Genomic DNA, 25,875 nt, shown 5'->3' with positions numbered 1-25,875 from the left:
TACAGGGTCAGATGGAAAAGATGGTTGGGGCGCATTGACCTTCCCATGCCTCAGCACACGCTTGACCTTGTTGCTTGGCCAAGCCTGGGCGAGAGCTGGTGTCCACTGTCTCCAAGTTAGCGCTAGCACACGGCCTCACTCAGAGGAGCCATTTCCGACATGAGCATCAGGCACCCTCCTCGCCCCTGGCTGAGGGCACCCGCTGTCCTCGTGAGGCTGGCCTTCTCCCTCCAGGTTCACTGTCACACTGACATTGTCAACCTTCTGCTGGACAACGGGGCCAACGTGAACAAGTGCACGGACGAGGGCCTCACTCCGCTCAGCATGTGCTTCCTCCTCTACTACCCGGCCAGCTCTTTCAAGCCCAACATCGCCGAGAGGACCGTGCCCAAGCCCCAGGTCAGCCTGTCGGCCCCCCAGGCCTGGCGCAGTGTCCGCATCACCCTATCCCCTGCCCGCTGTCCATTCGTCTACCCATCCGTCTCTCTTCCCAACTGTCCATCAGCCTCCCTTCTCCTTGCACAGGCCAGGTTCAAACGGGGTGCATTGACAATAAGGCTGGCGTGCGGGGAAGCAGGAAGTGGGGACAGAGCCTGCACACTCACTAAGGTGTCTTGCTCATTGCCACAACGCCGAGGGACATGTATCTCTTTTCAGCCATGTGCACAGCAGCCTGGGGCCCTGAGACCTCTCTTGTGGCCCTCAGGAAAGGGGACACTGTGGGAGGGAGGGCGGAAGGCGTCCTGGAGATTCAGGACTGAGGCCCACCTTCGCCTTTTGCGAATAGTGCTGCCCGGACGTCCCTGTGCAAGCGTTGGTTTGAACACCTGCTTCTGGTTGTTTTGGGTACATATGCAGAACTGGAATTGCTGGACACGTGAAGTCCTGTGTTTGATTTATCGAGGAACCTCCAAACTGTGTTCTGCCGTGGCATCTGCACCATTTCACGTTGCCACCCCCATGTGGTGCAGGCTCGAGGACAAGTCACAGGGTGGGCGGCTCCCGAGGGGCCAGCTCTCAGCAGTGCAGGGCAAACTTGGTGTCCACATCTCCTGCGTGAGGGCTGGGGGGGCAGTACCTGCAGGGGGTGTTTTCGCCCCGTGGGAAGCAGACCCTGGGCCCTAAGCGTCAGCCATCTGAGGCCAGGCCCAGGGCTGAGGTCCACCAAGAAAGCCGTTGGAGGGGCTCAAGGCTTTCTCTGATCATGGTCTGGGGCCTCTCAGATGGGTGAGGAGATGGTGCTGGGATGGTGACTTCAACCTGGAAAATGTCCCCTTGGCAGGTGCACCTCTCAGCTCCTCCCCATCTCTTGAATCTCTTTCTTGAGAAAAGGCTCTTACTAAGTCCGTCCTGTGCCCCAGGCAGGCAGAGTTCCTCAGATTATCAAGACACTTTGTCCCTGCTTCTCAAGTTCAAGTCCTCAGCCCTTGCTTTCGGTTCTTTGAAGTGTGACCATTCCACTGAGCCCACTGAATTGTAGGACTGGGTGGGAGCTTGGGGCCGCGAGCCTGATCTCATGGTGAGCAGGTGCAGGTGGGGAGAGGCCTGGGGCCCGTCCGAGCCCCCTGCTGCCGGGCGGCGTCCTGTGTGCAGGAGGCTGGGAGAGGCCTCCCAGGGAGGCGGCATCAGGCTTCCGTCCCGGGAGGGCTGCCTGTGGTCCTGGACGTGTCCGGAGGAGCAGGGTATACCCTGCTCAGCCCGTGGGCTGTCATCATTTCCTCCTTGTCCGGCGGGCACGCCGAGCCTCATCTGAAGGGCACCGTGATTCGGGCTGTTTCCAGTCGCTCTGTTAACAGGTAGTCAGTGGCTGACGAGAACGCTGCAGAAAGTCGAAGGTGGAAGGTTTGAAAACCAACGCTGCAATTTTTGTTTTGTTTCTATAGCAGCATTAATTTATGTCCGATTTGTGTGTATACTCTGTTTTTCTGAGTCAGAAGTTGTTAACTTGCAGTGATGACTAACTTGCAAGTTCAAAGGCGATCTGATGATCAGAGGCTGAGGTCGGTTTGGTCCTCGTGGTCTGTGTCCCTTTCAATGGAAGCTTCTGGGGACAGGGCCTGGTTGTGTTCCCCAGCCTCTCCAAGCCCGGAGGGTGGGGGCATGGAGGGAGCGGGCTCAGCTGGGGTCTGTGGAGCCAGTGAATGAAGGAGCAGAGCAGGAGGGGCCGGGCAAGCAGCACCCTGTCCCAGGAGGGGACAAGCGGAGGCTGTGTCTTCGGGGACAGTGTATGGAGAAGAGTCCTCATTCGATTGGACTAGCTTACTTATTGACAAAGGAATCGGGGCCCCATAAAGCCATTTAGTTCTATTCCTAAAATTCTTTTTTTTTTTTTTTGTGAGGAAGATCAGCCCTGAGCTAACATCTGCCAATCCTCCTCTTTTTGCTGAGGAAGACTGGCCCTGGGCTAACATCCGTGCCCATCTTCCTCGACTTTATATGGGATGCCGCAACAGCATGACCCAACAAGCGGTGCATCGGTGCGCGCCCGGGATCCGAACCGGGGCCACCAGCAGCGGAGTACGCGCACTTAACTGCTACGCAACGGGGCTGGGCCCCCTAAAATTCTTATAAAAATTACTCCTTTATGTTTTTTTTTTTTTAAACTTTTTATTCTGAAAAATATTACACATACTTGAGTGAAGAGAAAACAGTAAAATGAACTTCCATGGACCCGTCACCCAGAGTAAAACAGTTCCCGACCCGTGGCTCATCCGACCTAGTCCACACTCCCTGCCCTGACCTCCTACTCCTGTCATTTTAGGGTAAATTTCACATCAGATCACTTCAGCCACAAAGACCTCCTTCTGTATGTGTCTCTACCAGCTGAAGACACATTCTCCTCTCTCTTGCTCTCTTTTTAACATAACCACAAACACTATTATCTTACCTAAAAATTAAACATCAATTTCTTAGTCTTCCTCAATTTTCCATCAGGGCTCAGTTTCCCCTAGTTCTCTCATAAATATCTTTCTAGAACAGGCTTAAATGAATCCAGATTCAAACAAGTTCACATACTGCGTGTGGTTAAGATTTTATGCTTCTTTCAATGTGTACTAGTCTCCCTCCCTCTTTACCAATATCCTGTTGTTTATTTGTCGAAGCAGCTGGGCTGTTTTCCTCTCCTGGAGTGACATGCTCCTCTGGCCCTGTTCTCCCCTGTAGAGAGTGGTTGCAGACGTGAGCCAGTGTTGGAAGCCCTTGGAGCAGCGCTTGTATAGGCCCCATCCGCCTGCCCGCTGCTCTTGTAGGTAAAGCCTCATTGGAACAAAGCCATGCCATCCTTTTATGTGTTATCTATGGCTGGTTTTGCGTTGCAATGTTAGGGTTTCGTAGTCACGCAGAGACCCCTGGGCCCACAGTCTTAACTATGTACCATCTGGCCCTTCACAGAAAAAGTTAATCACAGACCACTGGGCCCCACCCCCAGCATTTCTGCCTCAGGGGTCTGGGGTGGGGCCCAAGAATCTGCATCCTGGGGATGCTCCTGCTGGTCCAGGCACCACGCTTGGAGAACAGCGCCACCTAGTGGAAACCTGAGCCACATGTATAATTGAAATGTTTCTAAGAGCCACATTAAAAAAAAAGTTAACGTGGGTGGAATTAATTTTAATAATATATTTTATTTAACCAAGTATGTCCAAAATTTATCATTTCAGCGTGTAACTGGTATAATTATCATTAGGGAGACATTTTGCATTCTTTTTCTGGTCTCTACACACTTCTGATGCACCACGGTTCTGGAAGGGCCTCGTTTGGAGAGCTCAGTCGCCACGTGTGGCTGGTGGCTGTTGTGTGGCTGAGGTTTCTATGCGATGCACCCAAGGGGTGTGGTTTTCTCTCTATGGGTTTTCGGAAAGGTGCATGGGCAGAGCTGCGTTAGCCTTGTCAGTCTGGGTGCTTCGAAGGCCACTCTCATGATAAAGAAGGTGGCTTAATGGGGTTGTCACTCTGATTTCTTCTTTCTTCTAATGATATGTATTTTTGTACTTTCCAAAGGCAGCTCCAAAAATCCTAGTAATTCCAAACCATTCCTTCTCACTCCCCGAAGCGGCAGTGGAGTCAGTCTCGCGTGAGGAATCTGTGCCCAGCCACAGCACCCAGGAAGTAAAGGCACTGTCTGTGGTGCCCGGCAGCCGGGAGAACGGCCTCTCTCCGGGCAGCCAGCTGTCTCGGGAGTCCACTGACCGGAGGAGCAGCCTGCAGCGGTGGGAGTCCACATCGCGGACGGGCAGCGCCAGCGACCTGGAGAAGGGGCTGGACGACGTGCTGGGGAACCTGGACATGTGCTCGCTGGGCAGCGATGGGACGAGCTTCGAGTCCACCCTCTGTGTGCACAGCTTCTCCATTGAGCTCTCACGGGCTATCGTGGAGAAGAGTGCCAGGGCCCACAGCATGCTGAAGGCCCCCTCCTTGGGCACCACCTACTCTGACCAAGGGACCATGAGGAAGATGGCGCTCTCCATGATTGAGTAGGTCACTGGTGCTCGGGTGGTGAGGCTGAGGGTCACGTTTAGGGAATCGCTTGCTCAGTGGATCAGCATCACTTCCCTGTTCCACCGGGAGGGACTGTTTCTAGAGATGTGTGTCCCATCATCTGCGAGTTCCACACCCTGACAGCCTGCCCGAATGCTGTGTTATGGGCCGTTCTGTGCTTTATCTGCATGAGAGTCCCAGGAAGAGCTGACCTCTGCGTGGCTCAGTGCTGGGGGCCTGGCCTGGGGGAGTCCAGGAAATGTGCCCGGACTGGCGCACGGGCGGTGGGTACCACGTGGATGCTCACACTCACTGCACCCCCCCGGCCCCCACATGCACACTCCCACACACACTTTCCCACACACACACTCACGCCTCCCCCCACTCACCCATGGGGGGATCCACACATTCACCTGCATACACTCACCTATGGATACACACTTGCCCACACACACACTCCCCTGCACACACTGACCCGTGGACACATACTCCCCTACACTCACACACACACTCTCCACCCCCAACACATTTGTCCCCCCCACTCATCCATGGACACCTATCCCCACACACTTACACACACACTTACGCCCTCCACATGTTCGCCCCCACACACTCACCCACAGACACACTTGCCCATACACATATTCCCCTGCACACAGTCACCCATGGACACATACTCACCCCCCTAAACTCACACACACACACTTACCATACCCCCATCTCCCCACACACTTGCCCACACCCGCACACACCCCTGCCCTCACTGTCTAGACCAGCAGTTCTCAAAGTGTGGCCCATGTACCCCTGGGTGTCCCAAACCCTTTCACGCAGTCTGTGAGGTAGACGTGATTCCCATAATAATCCTAAGAGCGTATCTGCCATCTCCCTGTGTGACATTGCATTGCGTTTTTGCACGCGCACACAAGAGAACGCCAGCTTTACCTGAGAACGCGCTTGATGAAGCCACACAAATGATTGTGTAACAGCTCGATCCCTGAGTCCATGCCCTGTGAGAATGTTCTGTGTAACGAAATGGGAGGACAAACCACGGGAGGATGGTTATCTCGAGCAGTGCAGTTCTCCGATGGCTGGAGTCACAAATGGAATTTGCCATCTTTCCCCCTGGGACACCCCTTTCCCTGAAAGAGCGGCCAGCTGGCGCACTGTGGCTATTTGTTCTTCCGAATGGCCATCCGCTGTAAGGAAGACATGACACTGTGTGTTGTCAGTGGTGACATTTCAGCTTTCAGTGAAAATGAGAATTTTGGAACACGTGCGCCCATCGCATATTGTCTGCTGACACGGTTCTATGCTGGCCATGGGGTCAGCGGGATTAGCCTAGACCCTCTACCTGCCCAGTCTGTCTGCTGTTCTTGAGGCCTGCTCCACCCCTCCCTCACCTTCCCCCCGCCCAGTGAGGCTGCCCGTCCCTGCCCCACCCCCCAGCCTCTCCAGGTCCAGGTCTTGGCACAGCTTCCCCACTGGTGCCAGCTCTGTGCTCCTCATAAGAGATATGTGTGCTAATGTGCGTGTTGTGTTTGTGTGCCAGTGTGTATAGGTGGTGTGTGCACCAGTGTGGATGTGCATGTGTGCATGTGTGTGTGGTGTGTGTGATGTGTGTGTGTATTGTGTAGGTATGTCGGTGTGTTGTATGTGTCACATGTGTGGTGTGTTCGTGTGTGTGTGTGTGTGTGTGTGGTCTGTGTGTATGGGTGTGTTGTGTGTGTGTTGTGTGTGGTGTGTGTATGTGTGTGGTCTGTGTGTATGGGTGTGTGTGTGTGTGTGTGTGCATATATGTGTGTGCGAGTTACACTCTTGTGCCCTACATGCACCAGGTGTTCTACGTCGTCACTTCACAGCCACCCCTGGAGGGAGGGCTGGTCCCCACCCCACACCCCATCTCCCAGGTGACCTTAGCGAGGCTAAGTGACCACTCCGGGCTGACTGGGTAAGACTGCAACTGGACTTAGCTTGGGTAGGCTGGCTCGCTCAGGGTGGTTTGGCGACAGGTGGGCTGCCCCGACCCCAGGTCAGGGGCCAGAGGTCTTGGACAGGCAGGACCCTGGGGCTCAGGGTGTTAGGAGCTCAGTGCCCTCCAGAGCATCGTCCCCTGGGGGGCGCCTGTCCTGACCGGGGGTGCCGTCAGACAGCTAGCCGTGAGCCGCCTGTGCCTCTCCTCCAGCCTGTGACTGTGTCACGCTGATTCTTGCAGACACAGAAACAGGTGGCTGACCATCAACCTCCTGCTGCACCGGGGCGCCGACCCCAACTGCTGCCGCATACCCATGCAGGTCCTGTTCTTCGCTGTGAAGGCTGGGGACGTGGAGGGAGTAAAGCTGCTGCTGGAGAATGGGGCCAGGACCGACATCCAGCTCTCCCCCGAGGTGGAACCCCACTGGCGAGGGGAGGTGGGGGGAAGGGGTGGGCCAGAAAGGAGGCCCATGGTGGTTTGAGGTCAGAGCGCTAGCTTTTGAAATTCACTTGTAGAATTCTGTTTTTCTTCTCTGCTTGTGTAAACACCCATCCAGTCACCTATTTAGGCTCTTTGTCATATTTAGACGATGTTGAGGCTGCAGAGGCTGACAGTTTTTGTTTGTGCTGGTCCCTGCTCGGTGGCAGGCGGGTCTCGCCTTCCAGGCTCCTTGGCCAAGCTGTCCATTTTCCTCTTCTTTTCTGGGTGTGATGTAAAGTAGTGCAGGAAGGGGGAATTTTCAGTGTAAGACCCAGGATAATTTCATAGTAACTTTTTAGGTTTACTGACTGGGCTCCATCTTTGAAACTGACTAAGGTTACAACCTTTAAACTTGGCACAGACATCACTCACTCACTCTTTTGTCCATTCATTCATCCATCCATCCCTTCATCCATTCCCAATCAAGAGTCTATTATTTACACATTCATCTTTCAAATGGAAGTTTTGTTTTATTAGAATGTTGAGTAGGTAATGTCAGATAGGTACCATGAGAATGCCCACTCCTCCCTGAGCATATCTGCACCCCTGCGCCAGCTTTGTGCACAGTGGACTCATGTCAGTGGTTTCTGAGCCTCCTTCCAGCCTTTCTCCAAGGGTGCCTGCCTGTTTCCGTGGGATCCTGCTTTGAAGGTTGGGTTGGGAGGAGCAGACTGGCGAGTCCTCCACTTTGACGGAGGTGTGCTGCATGCTTCTGCTGGGTTCTCTCTCCGCCTTGGCTGTGCTCCCTCCAGGGCCGGGTCCCCCTGACCTCTCTGTGTGCCCGTTGCTGACCGAACACCGCCCAGAGACAGTCCTCCAGCAACTCTCTCAACCGGTGGTCAGAGGCTGCAGGGGATGGAGCATGGACAGGCCTGGGGGTAGGGACTAGAATCAGGAGCTGTGTGGCCATCTGTGCAGTGGACTCTGAAGGAGGTCCTGGCAGGGAGGGCCGGGGCTCTTCTTAGAGGAAGGTAGGGACAGTTGGTCTCAAATGAAGCTGGTCCTTCTGGTCTGCCTCCTCTCTGGCAGCTGTAAGGATCTTAGGAATTGGAACGGACATGTCCGTGGTCCATTGTGGGTGGGCCTCGTTGTCCTGAATGTCACGAGGGGCTGGTGAGAAGGCGCTGCTGTGGGACTCTCAGACAGGTGTGGGGCGGGTGGCTGTGCTCTCGTCCTGGACAGAGTTTCCCTGGCCTCGTTCGCGCTGAGCCCCTGGCCCTCACACCGGGGGTGTCACTTGCCTGGGAACCGCACCCTCACCTCGCCTGCGTCTCCTCTGCAGCTGCAGGCCCTGACCCCCCTCCACATTGCAGCCGCCCTTCCCGGGGAAGAGGGCGTCAAGATAACCGAGCTGCTGCTTCATGCCATCACCGACGTGGATGCCAGGGCAGCCGACCAGGACGACGTGTACGAGCCAGTCAAGGTGCACCGTCCTGCCACGCGGGAGGGGCAGGGGTGCTGTGGGCCTGGGGGTCTCTGTGTAGACAATATCGTTCATTAGTTCACAATTTCACTTGTCCCTAGTGAGGGTGCTTAATGCTCTGTGTGCGCCCCCAACCAGCCTGATCTGCGCAGTGTGTGCACAGCTCACCGCACGTGAGAGCCGAGAGGGGAGGGGCGAGAATGACTCTGACCCTCATGGGTGCCAGGGTGGCTCAGAAAGCACACGGGGCCTGCGCTTCAACTTTCAAGAGGGTTTCACGGGATGGTGCCTCAGACCTGCAGGGGACTTGTGGCCTGGCCTGGTTGGGCAGGTTGCTGGTCTCCAGGCACTTGGGGGAGAGGCTCGGGGGCCAGTACTTGACCCCTCTGTCTGCACACAGCTGGACCTGTCGCCTTCAAGCCTGAAGCTCAGTGATGAAGCAGGCCCGCCCAGCGTCTACTACAGCGAGCACACATCTGCCCCAGATGAGGGGGGCAGGACGGCTCTGCACGTGGCCTGCGAGCGTGAAGACAACAGCAGCGTGAGCCAGGGCCTCCCCGGGCTGGGCGGGAGCTGTGTGCAGCATGTGTGTGCGGCGTGTGTGTGAACAAGCATCTGTGCACGTGTGAGTGCCTTCGGTGTGCATGTGTAAGTGCATGTACATGAGTGTGTATGTGTGTGTTTTGTGTGCACGTGCAGGTGTGCATGTACCTGCATATATGCAAGTGTATCTGGGTGTGAGTTTGTACTTGTAGGTCAGTCCGTGTGTGTCTGTGTGTGCGTGTGTGTACATGTGCATGTATGTGTGTGCTTGGGTGATGTCTGTGCACGTGTGTGTATGTTGGAGGCAGGACAGTGAGCTAACAGCCCTGGGCAAGATGGGCCGGGCCTTGGGCCCAGCAGCTAAGGGGGCAGACCTTGGGATGTCGGTCCCTCCCCACAGGGCCCTGACTGCCCTGGTCCAGGCCAGCGGTTCTCAAACTGCAGGTCATCCTCCCTGAATGGGTCTCAGAATCTGTGGAATGGGTCACATCCACGATGGAATAGAACACACTAGGTGAAGGTAGAATAGAAAATGTCAGAAGGCATCGTGTGTAACTCGTGTATCAAAATGTTGTTTCAGAACAGGTTTTGGGGACACACGTCACACACATGCCTACACACACACCAGGTGGGGCCAGGGTCGCAATGTGAAATCACTTTCTTACTATGGGGCCTGGTCAAGCACGTTTGGGAGCGCTGGCCTGAGCTGTAACTGACCTGTGCTCGTCTGTCACCCTCTGACGGGGAACCCTGGCCGTGATCCCGTCTTGCAGAGCCTGGGCCGGGTCCCTCTGGCCCTGCAGTTGCTGCCTCTTGTCTGCCTTGGGGATTAATTCCCAGCAGGGTAGGCGCGGGAACCCCTCAGAGGAGGCTGAGTGGCCGGGATGGGTGTGGGGGGAGCTGGGGAGCCAGGCCTCAGCTCCGCGGTGTAGTGGGCAGTGCAGCCTGGACCAGTAAGCCGCTGAGCACATAATACACTGAGCCTCAGGTTACCCACCCATAAGTGAAAATAGCAGCCGGCCTCGTGGTTCTTTTTGCCACCGCAGAGGGTGCTGCCCTGAGGTGAGGGTGTGGGGACCTCTGTGAGGGTGGGTACCCGGGCGATGCTGGGAAGGGGAGGTGGGGGCCCCACAGGCTTCCTTGCTTCAGAACATCCCTGTCTTGTTAAAGCCTCCTTGGGCCTGGGCCACCGCCCTGACCAGAACCTGCTGATGGGTGCCATGAGCCCACGCCAGGAGTGGGGATGACGAGGCTCTGAGAAAGCAGGCTGGCCAAGGCCCCTGGTCAGGAAGTGCAAGGCCTGGGCTTTGAACACAGTGCTTTCCAACTCACACTCCTGTGTCCTTTGTACTGATCTCAGATGGAGAAAAGTGTTGGGGAAACAAAGTTAGGAGGCACTAGAGGTGACATCATCATTAGGTCAAGGACAGATTGCCAGTGTAAGATCCCAGTACTGAGAGGTAGGCTGCAGCAATCCAGCCATCACGTCTGCATTCCAGAGGGGAGAGGAAGAAGAGGGAAAGCTTTCCCAGGAGCCCCTCAGCAGACTTGCGCTGGCACAGCCTTGGCCTGGCCTGTGAGGCTGGGGGGACGGGGAGTGGCCTTGGATGGTGGCCCAGCCAGCCCCTGGGGTCTGCACATCCACAGAGGGAGCAGATTCAGCAAAGCGCTCAGTATGGGAGGCTGGCTGGAGAAGAGACCTTGCAGCGGAGGGAATAGAAGCTGCAAAGGGCGACTCCCTGCGAGCACCTCTTGGCGAAGAGGAGGGAGGAGGGGAAAACTGAGGGGTTCCAAGGGGAGAAGGGCAGGGCAGGCGAGGACGGGCCCTTTCCGCGCAGGAAGTGCTCCTTACAGCCGAGCTGGCCATCTTGTACACTCTGGTGTCCTATAGGGTCACTGAGCCCTGTGAGGGTTATGCTCCTCCAGCCTCCCCTTCCATGTGCCTGGCGCTGCTACGATGGTCATGTGGTCCTGACTCTCCCCTTTTTTGAAACAAGCTTTCAATCAGTTTACATATAGCTTGTCCTTCCTGTTTTCCATCGGAAATAATGAACGTCTAGGAAACAGCTTTTCAGTTTGAGAATCCACCCAGCACCCACCCATCCATCTATCCATCCTGTGTGCCAGGCAAGGGGTTGTTGTGGAGGAAATAGCAATTAAGTGACAAAATTGATTTTATGGTATTTGAGTTAATGGCCAATGTCAGGTGGACCGGGTATGGGCGCCTCTTTAACCTGTTGCCCTTCTGCCTTTCTCCCCACGTAGTGTGCCAGGGACGTGGTCCGGCTCCTCCTCTCCCACAAAGCAAACCCCAACATGCTGTGGAGTGGCCACTCACCGCTCTCACTGTCCATCGCCAGTGGGAATGACCTGGTGAGCATGTTCTACTCCCACTGATGATGCGTCTGTGGTGTTTCTGCCTCCAGTGCCCCCTCATCCAAGTTAGTCATTGGGATTTGCTGTTGGTGGCCATGGCATGAAGACAGCGCGGTGTAAGCTGTGTAGAGAATCCCTTCTCAAATGGATGGAGCTCCTTAGAGCGAGAAGGATGTAGAAGGGAAATTGAGCAGTGAGGATGAGGGTTTGCCTGGGTGGGTGCTCCCTCATGGGGCTTAGATCACAACCCCTGCCTGTCCCAAATAGCCTGTCCAGCAGCACTGTGGCATCGACTCCTCCACGTACTAGGAAAGGCACACTGGCCAGTTCCCACCTACTGCTGCCACCAAGGAATGTGTTTGTTCATCATCCATCCATCTATCCATCCACCCGCCTACTCATCCATCCATCCATCCATTCATCCCCAACACACACATTCCTCTACCCACCTATCCATCTACCCAACCACACATCCATTCACCCATTCATCCATACGTTCGCCCATTCATCCATCCAGCCACCACCCACCCCATCCATCCATCCATCCATTCATCTGTCCACCACCCATTCATCCATCCACCCACCCCCTACACACACATTCCTCCACCCTCCCACCCATCCACGCAACCACACATCCATCCATCCATCCCTCCATACATTCACCCATTTGTCCATCCATCCACCACTCATTCATCCATTCGTCCATCTATTCATTCATCTACCACCCATCCTTTCATCCATCCCCACCCATTCATCCATCCATCCACCGCCACCCACACATCCATCCATCCATCCATCATTCCACCCATCCATTCTGCATCCATCATCCATCATTCCTTCCTTCCTCCCTTCCATCTGTGCAACTATAATCCATCCACCCATTCATCCTTTCATTTGTTACTTTTTGACACCTACCATGTGCCAGGCAGGCACCATTCTAGGCATTAGGTGTTGAATAAAACAAAAGTCTCTGCTCTCAAGAGTTCTTACATTCTAGTTGGGGGAGACAGACCGTAATCCAGTGTGTAACACCATTTCAGGTAATGATAAGTGTTATGAGGGGATAGAGAATGATGGAGAGTAGGCTACTTCAGCAGGGTGGCCAGGAGGGCTTCTCTGGTGAGGTGACATTTCAGCAGAGGCCTGAAGAAGCTGAAGGGTGGGGCTTCTGTGGTACTTCTGCATGGACCCCTGTCCTTTCCCTCCCCGCTTCACTCGTGCATTGAGTTGTTCACTCAGGTTCTATGGGGCACCTGCTCTGTGCCAGGCCATTATAGGTGGGGCACAGCTGCAAAGAGAGCTTCATTCTGAGGGACGTAAGCTCTTGAGAGAGCCAAACACTAGTGTCTCTTGTGTCTGGCTGCAGCTGCTCTCACTCCTGGCTTCCCGGGTGGCACCTGGGCTACTGGCTGGGGGCACAGCAGGGAACAAGTGGGATGTGTCCCACTCTGTGTCCGGTCAGGTGATCACAGTGACCCAGGTGCCGGGGGGTCAGAGGTGTACTGGTCCCAGGGATGTGCGCCTGGGTCCGTGCTGGTGGAAGACTGTGGCAGGGCTCAGCTGTGCCCCTGGGCTGGAAAGCAAGACAGGACCCGGACCACTTGAGAGCAACTGGACAGTGTACAGAGACAGTGCCAGGTCGGGGCTGCCCGGGTGGCATTGCTGCCCTCCCTGGGAACCAACATATGCCCTCTCTCCACCCCAGCATTGTCCTCTGAGCCGGGCAGCAGTGGTACCTGTGGGTAGGCTACGTCGAAGTGCCCGGGTGGCTGCCTCAGCGAGGCCCAGGTTTGGCCGCCACTGTGCTCAGTACTGCAGTGGCCTCGCTACTGGGGCTTCCTCCACACCTAAGGGGAGCGGCCTGGTGAGTGCTGACAAGTCTGTCTGTGTCCAGATTGTGAAGGAGCTTCTGTCCCAAGGAGCTGACCCCAACCTGTTCCTGACCAAGGGCTTGGGCAGTGCCCTGTGTGTCGCCTGCGACTTCACCTACGAACACCAGAGAAACATGGACAGCAAACTGGCCCTGGTGAGGGGGTGATAGTGGAGGGGGCCGGCCCTGGGAGGGCGTGATCATGGAGGGGGGCCGACCCTGGGAGGGGGTGATGGTGGAGGGGGGCCGACCCTGGGAGGGAGTGATGCTGGAGGGGGTGATGCTACCCTGGGAGGGGGTGATGGTGGAGGAGGGCCGACCCTGGGAGGGGATGATGGTGGAGGGGGGCCGACCCTTGGGGGGGGGGTGATGGTAGAGGGGGGCTGGCCCTGGGAGGGAGTGATGCTGGAGGGGGGCTGGCCTTGGGAGGGAGTGATGGTGGATGGGGGCCGACCCTGGGAGTGTTATGGTGGAGGGAGGCCAGCCCTGGGAGGAAGTGATTGTGGAGGGGTGCCGACCCTGGGAGGGGTGATGGTGGAGGGGGCTGGCCCTGGGTGGAGGGTCTGGGGTGTATGGCGGCTTCTTTGGTCTGGCCCTGGGGTAAGGGTTGGGGATGTTGGTGGACCCCTAAAAAATGTGAAGTGGCAAACCCACTCAACAGGCTAGACAAAAGTCCCCTGGTTTGTCTCAAGAAAGACATAGGCAATGGCTTTGGTCTGGCTACAGGAGTCTAGATTTTTCTATGTTGTTTGGGCATTGGCTAGGGATCCTGGTCAAGGGACTTGCTGAGCAGGGGTCTGGGGTGCTGTGTCCTGGGCAGGGATCCTGGGTGCTGTGTCCTGGCTATGGGGACGGCTTCCTTGTGCTGGAAGCTGTTTCCTTTGGTGGGCTCATGTGTGACTGAGAGCATGCCCTGTGCTCTGTAGACTCCTTGCAGGAGTCCTGCTCCCCCCAGAGCCCCCTTCCATCTTCCCTGTTGCTCTGGCCCTGCCCGGCACCCAAGCACATCTGCTCCTGCATCTCCCTCTCCTCTCTCCCACCCCTGGGCTCAGAGTCCTCTCCGTGGGCAGCTCAGCTCAGGGCAGGCCCCCTCTGTGTGCTATTGCCTACAGCCCTCCCCCCTGGCCACCCTTTCCGGCCCCCACGCGGTGTGGACCTCCGTGGGCACCCCCTGACGCTGGTGCCTGGTGGGATCCTCGCTGCCCTTGCCCCACCTTGATATACACTGTGGTTCCCAACCAGCTGAAGCACGGTGTGGGGGTGGGGAGGTGGCATGGTGTGGCAGAAGAAGGGGGGGGAGGGGCAGAGAATGAGAGTCAGGCTTCCTGGAGGCTATTTGACTTCACAAAAGTTTAACTTTAGTGTTGAAAAAGAACTAAGACACCTTTTCCTGAGATCCTGTTTCTGGATCCTATTTTAAGGATCCTACCTTTATCCTGAGATCCTGTCCTGTCTAAAACAGACTCTGAAGAGGGTAAACTCTGCTTCTCGATGTTTTTGGAAATAAAATGAGAAGAGAGTTGTGGAGCAATCCTGGGCCTGGGATAGGCCATGAGATGTGCTGTCTGAGGACCCCTGGTGCTCTATCCTGAATTAGGGGCCCCCTGGGGCTCTATCCTGGATTAGGGGCCCCCTTGGGGCTCTATCCTGAATTAGGGGCCCCTGGTTTTTTTTTCCTGGATTAGGGGCCCCCTGGGGCTCTATCCTGAATTAGGGGCCTCCTGGGGCTCTATCCTAGATTAAGGGCCCCCTGGTGCTATGTCCTGGATTAGGGACACCCTGGTGCTCTATCCTGAATTAGGGACCCCCTGGTGCTGTGTCCTGGATTAGGGGGCCCCTGGTGCTCTATCCTAGATTAGGGACCCCCTGGTGCTGTGTCCTGGATTAGGGGCCCCCTGGTGCTCTATCCTGGATTAGGGGCCCCCTGGTGCTGTGTCCTGAATTAGGGGCCCCCTGGGGCTCTATCCTGGATTAGGGGCCCCTGGTGCTCCTTCCTGAATTAGGGGCCCCCTGGTGCTGTGTCCTGGATTAGGGAGCCCCTGGTGCTCTATCCTGGATTAGGGACGCCCTGCTGCTGTGTCCTGGATTAGGGGCACCCTGGTGCTGTGTCCTGGATTAGGGGCCCTCTGGTGCTCTATCCTGAATTAGGGGCCCCCTGGTGCTGTGTTCTGGATTAGGGGCCCCCTGGGGCTCTATCCTGGATTAGGGGCCCCCTGGTGCTATGTCCTGGATTAGGGACCCCCTGGTGCTCTATCCTGAATTAGGGGCCCTCTGGTGCTCTATCCTGAATTAGGGGCCCCCTGGTGCTGTGTTATGGATTAGGGGCCCCCTGATGCTCTATCCTGAATTAGGGGCCCCCTGGTGCTGTGTTCTGGATTAGGGGCCCTCTGATGCTGTGTCCTGGATTAGGGGCCTCTGGTGCTGTGTCCTGAATTAGATGGTCAGTATCTGCTTGGCCTCAACCATGCCATCTGCCTCCATAATTATTAGCGAAGGACTCTCTTTTTCTTCATCTTAAATTGTCTCAACCTTGGCCCTGGGAGTCCTCCCCTGGCCCCTTTGTGGTGCCCCTTAGCCTCTGTTGGCTGCCTGTTCTCTGGTGCATCAAGATGACCCACACACACCTTGCATGTTTTTGCCCCAGACTTCAAATCAGCCGACTGGTTGGTTTTTCAACTATTTAATCATTTCCTCTTTCTTCATTTACTAATTATTTTTTTAAAACTCACATACAAGTTGAAAGAACTGCTCAATGACGTCCTATCCCTGCTCCTAGGTCCACAGTTAGCAGTATCTTACCTTCCACCTGCCTCCTCTCCTTCCTCTGCCTGTCTCTCTGGTGCTTCCCCTTTGCCACCCTCCAGAATTGGGCTGCACACGTTATGACTCATCCCACTTTTTCTTCGTGCATCTCCCAGGATAGGGATGTTCTTTCACACTCCCACACCAAGGAAAGTCAGCATTTATTTAATTTTAATAATGGTGCCTGACACACAGCCCTCCACAGAGTCCTCCTTACCCTGCATATCTTCTAAGGTCTCATGTTTCTTTAGGCAACCATTTCTCTCCTTCCAGCGTATCAGCCAAGCTTCCAGTTTTGTGTACACACATGCACACATGCAACCACGCACATGCACACCCACACATCCACACTCTCACTGAGTGCCCCCAGGTGTGTTGGGATGGGACAGTGAACAAGCCAGGCCTGGGGTTTGTCCTGGTGTCGCCTACAGTCTGGAGGGAGTGGGACCGTCACCAGGCCTCCACAGACGTGGTGTAATTCCATGGTACTGCGGTTGGGGTGTCGGGTGGGCTCCCCAGAATGGCCAGCCTGACTTCAGTGATGGCTGTTGTCATGATGTTCCACCCTAACTTCTTGTCCGTGACGTCGGTGTGTGTCTGGTTCCTCTAGCTGACTCCGCACATCTGGGAGGGTGGCCTTCCTGGGTAATGCACGTGACAACAGCCTGTCTGGGCACTGCCTGCTCTCCTGCTAGGGGCCTTGTCTTTGGGCCGCCCTCCTGCCGTCCACCGAGTGTGTCAAGAGGGCCTTGAAGCCTCAGGCGACTCGGGTCACAGCGTTGGGGCAGTCGGTTGGACACATGGGCACCTGGGTTCCAGATCCCGCCTCCTGGTGGCTGGGGTGTCTGTGCCTGTGACACAGACTCTGTTCTCCACAGATTGACCTGCTCATTAATTATGGGGCCAACATCCTGAACCCTGTGATGCTCACGCAGGGGGACAAGGTGGCTGTGGGCACAGTCGTTGACTACGGGTATTTCAAATTCTACCAGGTATGGCTTTGAGTCTCCCAATGGTGATGGGCGGTGGAGTCAAGGCCTCTTGCATCCCTTGGAAAAAGCTGAGCCAAAGGTCCGTCATGCCTCTGACCAAAGCTAGCTCCTGGCCTTCTGGAAGAGAAGACTAGGCACCCGGAGCATGTCCTGCAGGCGTGGCTGCCTGTCGCAGGCTTTCTGAGTTTTATCCCAGTTTGTCCTCATAATTATTGCCGTAAGCGGAGCTGCTCCCCACCCAGTGTCAGTGACAGGCCGGGGCCGGGAGTGGGGTCTGCTCTCCCTGTGGCAGGGGACCAGGGCCCCACTGTCACTGGCAGTGACCCAGTGCTGTCCTGCAGGACCGCAAGATCGCCCACTGCCCCTTCCACTCACTGATGCCAGCAGAGCGGGAGACGTTTCTAGCCCGGAAGAGGCTCCTGGAATACATGGGCATCCAGCTGCGCCGTGCCGTTTTCGCCAAGGAGAGCCAGTGGGATCTGAAGATGCTGTACCTGAGCAAGAAAGGTGGGTGGCAGTGGGCATGGCCAGATGGGCCAGTGCAGTCCTGGGTCCAGGGGAGCAGGCGTTTCCTGGAAGCAGCTCTGAGCCAACCTGGAGTCCTTGCTCTGCCCAGTTACGTACGCTGGGATTTCCACCTTGTGGAAGAGCCCTGGGTGTCTGGGGCCGTGTTCCTGAAGATCTGGATTCTGTGGGCTCTGAGGGCTGGGCTGGGCGGGGACACCAGAGACCTTTCCTGCTGCTGTTCAGGCCGCCTGCTGGGATGGGTCCCCCTGGCCCTTGTGTCTCGCCCTCTGAGGAGATCAGGCAAGAGAGATTGAGGAGGGGGTCCCAGGCTGGGGAGAGGATCCTGGGAAGAGAGATCAGAGGGTCAGGACCAGGGTCCAGGAGAGGCCTCAGGCTATACCATGGGAGCACGCTGGGAGTGGCATGTTTGTCCAGTGCCAGGGGTTGCCTGGGTCCGAGTTGGTACCACTCACCTGCCCTGCTGGTCAGAACAAGTATCCAACAATGACCTCAGGGACATTCCCTTCAAAGAGCCTTCATTTGATTGGAACAGACTGAGGAGCAATTTACATCCCAGGACATTTTTAAAACCAATAGAGCAATCAGCCTGCAACTCATGGAGCTAATATCTGGGGTGGTCATAAAAAGAGACAGTCAAAGAAAGCCCTGCCCAAACCACTGTCATCCAGGGTGGCTGTGGGCATCCTCAGGTCTGCACCCCATGAAGAGCAACGTCATAAGCTTCACACTGTGGGGCGGGGGCGTGGAGGATAGACCTCACCAAAATAATCCAGCCAGTCACTAAGCAAATAAGCCAATAACAATTACAAGCCCTGGGGTGGGGGAGTGGGATGGACCAGTACCTAGAGTGGCGATAGTATATTGTCTAGAATGTAGTTTTCAACACATAATTATGAGACATGCAAAGAAATAGGAAAATACAACACATCCACTGGAGGAATAAAAAGACAACAAACAACAGAAACTGTGCCAGTGAGAGCAGCCAGATGTCAGATTTAACAGAGAAAGACTTCAAAATAGTCATTCTAAATATGTTCAAAGGACTAAAGGAAGCCACAGTTAAAGAAGTAAAGGAAGGTTTGATGACCGAATTTCATCAAGTAGAGAATATGAATAAAGAGATAGAAATTATTTTTAAAAGGTACCAAATGAAGTTCTGGAGTTCAACATCAGTACAATCACCAAAACGACAGACTCACTGGAGGGGTGTAGCAGTGGCAGGAAGAGGAATCAGCAAACTTGAAGATAGGTTGATAGAGATGATGCAATCAGAAAAGAGAGGAAAAGATGAAGAAAAATGAACAAAGCTCCAAAGAATGTGGGACACCATGGAGCACATCAGCATATGTGTAATGGGATTATCAGAAGAGAGAGAAGGAACAATATTTGAAGAAATACTGGTTGAAAACTTCACAATGTGCTGAAAATGTTGATCTATACATCTCAGAAGACAAATGGATTCCAAGTAGGATAAATTCAAAGAGATCCACAAATAGGCCCATTATAGTAAAATTGCAGAAATCCAGGGCCAATGAGAAGATTTTGAGAGCAGCAAAAGAAAAATGACTCAGTACATACAAGGGAACCCAACAAGATTAATTGCTGATTTCTCATCCGAAACGATGGAGGCTGAAAGACAGTGGGAACACACAGTCAAAGTGCTCAAAAAAAATTCAACCAAGATTCTTATGTATCCAGCAAAACTATCTTTAAAAAATGAAGGCAAAATAAAAACATTCCCAGATAAACAAAAACTGAGAGGATTCATTGTTACAGACCTGCCTTAAATTCTAAAGGAAGATCTTCAGGCTGAAAGCAGTTGACTGGGAATCCTACATCCAGCAAAGCTGACTTTCAAAGGTGAAGGGGAAATAAAGACATTCCCAGATAAACAAAACCTGTAAGAATTTGTTGCTTGTAGTCCTGGCTTACAAGAAATACTAAAGGTATTCTGAAAGCAAGTGACTCAGATGAAAATTTGAATTCATATGAACAAAGAGCACCAACCAAGATAATTATAAAAGACAGTAAAAATGCATATTTCTTCTTTCTTTTCTTATCTTACTGAACTAGCAGTTGTATAAAATAATATGTGTAGTTTCTGCTTCTGGCATGGCAGCATGGTGGTTTGTGGACCCTACTCCCTAACAAGTCTATTGAAAATTATAATTTAAAAAACCCCAACCATTTCAAGTCTCAGTAAATGGTCCAAAGAAATACAGCATGTAAATAAACATTGATTCAAGAAAATCTTTTAAAATTCAGTAAGAACAGAGAGTCTGTGGTATTAAACCAAGACCAGCTCTCTTTCCTCACCCTATCAGTTCAGCTGGGCAGAAACTCCACTCCATACTGGTGCAGCCAAAAACATAGATCTATCTCTCCCCTCAGCTTCTTGTATGAGGGCTATCTCCCTGGGCAGTGCAGATGTCAGCAATTCTCATCCTGCCCTCAGCTCCCTGTCTCCAGTGTGGCAAGGAGGTGGGACCTCCATTCTTATGCTCAGCCCCCATTTGTGGCACATAGGCTCAACCTTCGATGTGGTGCCACTGAGAACACTGGGGCACTGATTGCCTTTGCCCCAGCTGGTAAGGCAGAGGTTGCATGCTGGGGAAGGCAAGTTGAGAAGACCTGAGGCAACTGTTTCCCCTCAACTGAGTGCTCAGGTCCCAAATGGGGGGTGTCACTAAAAGAGAAGTGTGCCATTGTCCCTACCACAAGCTCCAGGGTCATGGCTCAGAGATTTACCCAAGGGGGAAGCACATTATAAAACAGAGAGCTTTGACTCATTCCAATGGAAATTACTTTATCAGCAACAGAGCATGGAGAAGTTCAAGCATAATGGTGCTCTCAAAATCAGTGAAGGTTGTGATGAAGGCGAGGAGATTGGCAGATTCATTGGAGATAAAGGCTAACCTATAATCTGTCTAGTTGTCAGAGAAAACTGGGAGAGAGCTGGGAGGAGCCCTCCTGTGGTCAGAAGAATTCTCAAACACTGACCTTGGGAACTATCCTTTCAATGATCCCTGATTTAATTGAACCAGTCTATGGAGCATGTTATACCTCAGAGCATTGTTGAAACCAGTAGAGCAATCAGCCTGCATTTCATGGGTGTGGTCATGAAGACACAGTCAAAGAAAGCCCTGCCCAAACCACTGTCATCCCAGGCGACTGTGGGCATCCCCAAGGCTGCATCCTGTGTGGGGCAACATCAGAAGCTTCGCACTGCAGGGGGGAGAATAGACTTCACAAAATTAACCCAGCTGGTCACTAAACCAATGACAAGCAAATAATAATCAGCCCCATGGAGGGAGAAAAATGATGAGAAGTGAACAGGTCCTCATATAAAAGTGGGAGACCATCAAGAGAAAAAAAGAATCATGAGACATGAACAGATCCTCAGAGAAAAGTAGACACCACCAAGTGCATCAGTATATGAGTACCAGAAGCAGAGATGAGAGAGAAAGGAGCAGGAAAAATATTCAAAGATATGATGGATGAAAACTTTCCAAATTTATTGTAGAACATCAATCTATATATCCAGGAAGTTAAAAAAAACTCACAGTAGGATAAACACAAAGAGATCCACCAACAAACACATCATATTAAAATGCTGAGAGTCAAAGACAAGGAGAAAATCTTGAAAGCAGCAATAAAAAAAAGATTAATCACTTAGAGATGCCCAGTAAGATTAGCAGGTGGCCTCTCATCAGAAGCCATGGAGGCCAGAAGGCAGTGGGATATCATACTCAAAGTGCTCAAAGAAATAAACTGTCAACCAAGAATCATATATCCACCAGAGCTAACTTTCAAAAATGACGGTGAAATAAAGACATTCCCAGAAATACAAAACCTGTGAGAATTTGTTGCTAGTAGTCCTACTTTGCAAGCGATACTAAAGGTATTCTGAAAGCAAGTGACTCCAGATGGAAATCGAATCCACATGAACACAGAGCCTGGCAAAGGTAATTATAAAAGAAATATTAATGCATATTTCTTCTTTCCTAACTGATTTAAAAAGCAATTTGCATAATAATTTATATATAAGAAATTTATATAAAATTTTGTATATACACATATGCATTGTATTTGTATATAATATGTGCATTTATATTAATGTATATTTATATATTTGTGTGTGTGTGTGTGTGTTGTTGAGCCTGTAACATATAGAAATGCAATATATGTGCCAACAACAGTACAAAGGAGGTGGGTAGGAGGAAAACTGTATTGTGATAAGAAGTGACTCCAGATGGTAGCTCAAATTGAATAGAAGAAATAAAAAGATCCAGAAATGATAAATAATAAGTTCAATATAACAAAAACTATAAATATGTACTTTTCTCCTTTCTTTTCTTAGCTTTTTTAGAATACATAAAATTGTATAATTAATCATAACGTAATGTTGGGTTTGTAACATTTATGGATATAATATATACAACAATAATATCACAAAAAGGGGGTAAAGAGAATAGAGCTATATAGAAGTAACTTTTTTATATCTCACTGGAATTAACTCAATATAGGTCTGAAGTTGATTTTGATGAGATTCATGTGGTAAACCCTAAAGCAACCACTAAGGAAATAACAAAAATATAATTAAAAATTATTAAAGAAATCACAATGTTACATTAAAAAGTATTCACTTAATGCAAAAGAAAAGAGTAAAGGAGGAATAGAGAAACCAAAAAACCATGAGACACATAGAAAACAAAATGTAAAATGGCAAATGTAAATCCAGCTGTATCAATAATAACACTAAGTGTGAATGGATTAAATAATCAAGTCAAGAGGCAGAGATTGTCAGACTGGATAAAAATATAAAATCCATCTATATGCTGTCTAAAGGAGTGCTTTGAGAGGTTTGGGGGATTCGATCGGAGATGTAAAAGAAACTTTCCACTCCAAACAAATGGACTGAAGGTATGTTTTATTATATAGAGGATAGTAAAGGCGATAGTCTGCAAACAGATCCGAATAGGTCAAATATTAAGAGGGAAAAACATCAGCTCGACTGGAAAGGGAAAACATCCACATTGACTGAGCAGCAGATTCGAATAGATCATATAATGAGAGGGAAAAACATCAGATCGACTGGAAAGGGAAAGCATCCACATCGACTGAAGGGAAATGACACAAATCAACTGGAAAGAGAAACACCAGGTTGACAGAAAAGAGAACACATCAGATCAATTATTCACAACAAATCAGTTACTTCACAACAAATCAATTATTCACAACATCCACACCCCACTGCCAGGAGAGTCCTTTCAATTGACATGGCTGGGCGGAGATCACACGTCCTGGGCAAGATGTCCCTTCCACAGGTGAGACTCTCAACAGGCCTCGGTTTCCAGCAGTTTATATAAGCAGTTACAGAGTTTTGCCGAGCAAACATTTAGTGTTCCCATGCACAAATGGTTATCAGTGGCGTACATGCACTGAGCCCCCCGGCTATCGTCCCAGCCCAGCAGTTGTGTACGTGCATTGTTGTCTCTGGTTATCGTCCCAGCCCGGCACATATGGCCAGTCTGTCCTGTGCTATGATGCCCAAAGAGCAACTCTCTCCATTGGAGAAGGGCCAGTTCCCACCACACAGAAAGCAGCTTTTTATATTTCTTTGTGTGCTGGTGGCTATAGGTCAATGGAACGGCCAAACATGGCTGTACTCATGTCAAGACAAGGAGACATATTTATGATTCAATGATACAAATAGATTGAAAGTGAAAGGATGAAAAATCATATATCATGGAAATAGCAACCACAAGAAAGCTGGGATAGCTATACTAATACTAGAGAAAATAGATCGCTCAGCATAATACCCTCAAGGTCCACCCATGTTGTTGCAAATGGCACAGTTCTGCCTGAGTAGTATTCCACTGTGTGTGTGTATATAAACATCTGCTGCATCTTCTTTATCCATTCACTCATTGATGGGCACTTGTGTTGCTTCCACGTCTTGGCTATTGTGAATGATGCTGCAATGAACATAGGAATGCATAAATCTCTTTGAATTTTTGGTTTCATGTTCTTTGGATAAATATCCAGTAGTGGGATAGCTGGATCATATGGTATTTCTATTTTTAATGTTTTGAGAAATCTCCATATTATTTTCCAGAGTGGCTGCACCAGTTTGCATTCCCACCAGCAGTGCATGAGGATTCCCTTTAAGTTAGGCAGAGAAAGACAAATACCATATGATTTCACTCATATGTGGAAGATAAACAAAGAAACACATAGATAAGGAGAACAGATTAGTGGTTACCAGAGGAGAAGGGGTGGGGGGAGGGCAAAAGGGGTAAAGGGGCACATATGTATGGTGATGGATAAAAACTCGACTCTTGGTGGTGAACACGAAGCAGTCTATACAGAAACTGAAATATAATAATGTACACCTGAAATTTACACAATGTTGTAAGTCAATATGACCTCAATAAAATAAAAATATATGTATTAGTGATGATAAAGAGGAACATTTTATAATGATGAAAGAGTCAATTAATTAGGAAAATATAACAATTATAAATCTATATGAACCTAACAGCAGACACCCAAATATATGAAGCAAAAACAGACAGAAATACAGGGAGAAATAGACAATTCAACAATAGTTGGAGATATCAATTCCCCACTTTCAATAATTGATAGAAAAACTAGTCAGAAGATCATCAAGGAAGTAGAAAATTGAACATTACCATAAGCCTAACAGACCTACTATATTTACAGAACACTCTTTCCAACAACAGAATATATATTCTTCTCAAGTACCCTTGGGAATTCTCCAGGACAGACCATATGCTAGGTCATTTAAAAAACCCTTAATAGATTTAGAAGGATAGAAATAATACAAACTATGTACTCTGACCACAATGGAATGAAATTAGAAATGAATAACAGAAAGAAATTTGGGAAACTCATATAAAACAAGATGCTCCTAAATAACCAAGAGGTCAAAGAAGAAATCAAAGGAAATTAGAAAATACTTTGATATAAATTAAAAAGAAGACACAACATACCAAAACTTATGAGATGCAGCTAAAGCAGTGAGTACAGGAAAATTCATAGCTGTAAATGCCTATATTAAAAAGAAGAAATATATCAATCAATAATCTAACCTTCCTCCTTAAGACACTGGGAAAAGAAGAGAAACTAAGCAAAGTAAGATAGTTATCTAGCTAACTAGATAAATGTATGTATGTATGTTAGAGCAAACATTGATGAAATAGAGAGTAGAAAAACAATAGAGAAAATCAATGAAAGGAAATGCTGGTTCACTGAAAAAATCAGCAAAACTGACAAATCTGGCTAGACTTACCAAGAAAAAGGTAAGAGTCAAATTGCTAAAATCAGAAGTGAAAAAGGAGACATTACTACCAACCTTACAGAAATAAAAAGGATTGTGAATGAATACTATCAACAATTGTATGCCAACAAATTGGATCACCTAGATGAAATGGACAAGTTGCTGAAAACACACAAACTACCAAAACTGATAAAGGAGGAAATAGACAATCAGAACAGACTTATAACAACTGAAGAGATTGAATAAGTAATCAAAAACCTCCCAACAAGGAAAATCCTAGGCACAGATGGCTCCACTGGTGAATTATACCAAACATTTAAAGCAGAATTAACATCAGTCCTTTTCAAATTCTTGGAAAAACTAAAGAGAAGAGAATACATCCTAACTTATTCTATGAAGCTAGCATTACTCTGATTCCAAAGCCAGACAGTGACACCATAAGAAAACTACAGACAAACATCCATTATGAATGTAGATGCAAAAATCCTCAACAAAATACTAGCAAACCAAATTCAGCAGCACGTCAAAAAGATTATATGCCATGACGAAGTGGGATTTATCCCAGGAATGCAAGGATGGTTTAACAAAAAATCAATGGAATACACCACATTATTAGAATGAAAGAAAAAAGCCCACATGATCATTTTAATTGATGTAGAAAGAGCATTTGACAAAATCCAACACCCTTTCGTGATAAAAACACACAATAAACAAGGAATAGAAGGGCAGTTCCTAACCTGATGAAGGGCACCTATAAAACCCCACAGCTAACCTCAGACTCAATGATGAAAGACTGGCTACTTTCTCCCTAAGATCAAGAAGAAGACAAGAATGTCTTCTCTCACTGTTTCTATTTAATATTGTGCTAGAGTTGTTAGGCAAGAAAAAGAAATAAAAGGCATTCTGATTAGAAAGGAAAAAGTTAAACTATCTCTATTTGCAGATATCATCTTGCAGATTGAAAATTCTAGGAATCCATTTTCAGTTTTAAAACTAAAACTAATATTAAGCTATTAAACCAAATGTATAAATATTAAAATATTAATCTAAATATAAAACGATTACACTATTACAACTAATAAATGCATTCAGTAAGGTTGCAGGATATAAGAT

General features: G+C 50.4%; 1 protein-coding gene across 4 annotated transcripts in view; it reads left to right on the top strand.

Annotated features, from left to right (window-relative positions):
* The window catches only part of ANKMY1 (ankyrin repeat and MYND domain containing 1), a 50,304-nt gene that overhangs the window by 18,371 nt on the left and 6,058 nt on the right, over positions 1 to 25,875 (top strand). For 3 of the 4 annotated variants that reach the window (XM_058533333.1, XM_058533332.1, XM_058533335.1), the window contains 9 exons: positions 235 to 399; positions 3,997 to 4,469; positions 6,686 to 6,857; positions 8,208 to 8,348; positions 8,749 to 8,889; positions 11,157 to 11,264; positions 13,162 to 13,293; positions 16,818 to 16,931; positions 17,273 to 17,438. In XM_058533333.1, coding sequence (XP_058389316.1) covers positions 235 to 399; positions 3,997 to 4,469; positions 6,686 to 6,857; positions 8,208 to 8,348; positions 8,749 to 8,889; positions 11,157 to 11,264; positions 13,162 to 13,293; positions 16,818 to 16,931; positions 17,273 to 17,438 — 1,612 coding nt within the window. Of the gene's footprint in view, positions 1 to 234; positions 400 to 3,996; positions 4,470 to 6,685; positions 6,858 to 8,207; positions 8,349 to 8,748; positions 8,890 to 11,156; positions 11,265 to 13,161; positions 13,294 to 16,817; positions 17,174 to 17,272; positions 17,439 to 25,875 lie in introns of those variants that run through there. The other variant, XM_058533334.1, reaches the window with a different exon arrangement.

Source organism: Diceros bicornis, chromosome 37, assembly GCF_020826845.1.
Source record: "Diceros bicornis minor isolate mBicDic1 chromosome 37, mDicBic1.mat.cur, whole genome shotgun sequence".
NCBI lineage: Eukaryota > Metazoa > Chordata > Mammalia > Perissodactyla > Rhinocerotidae > Diceros > Diceros bicornis.
This window is presented reverse-complemented; position numbering and strand designations above follow the sequence as displayed.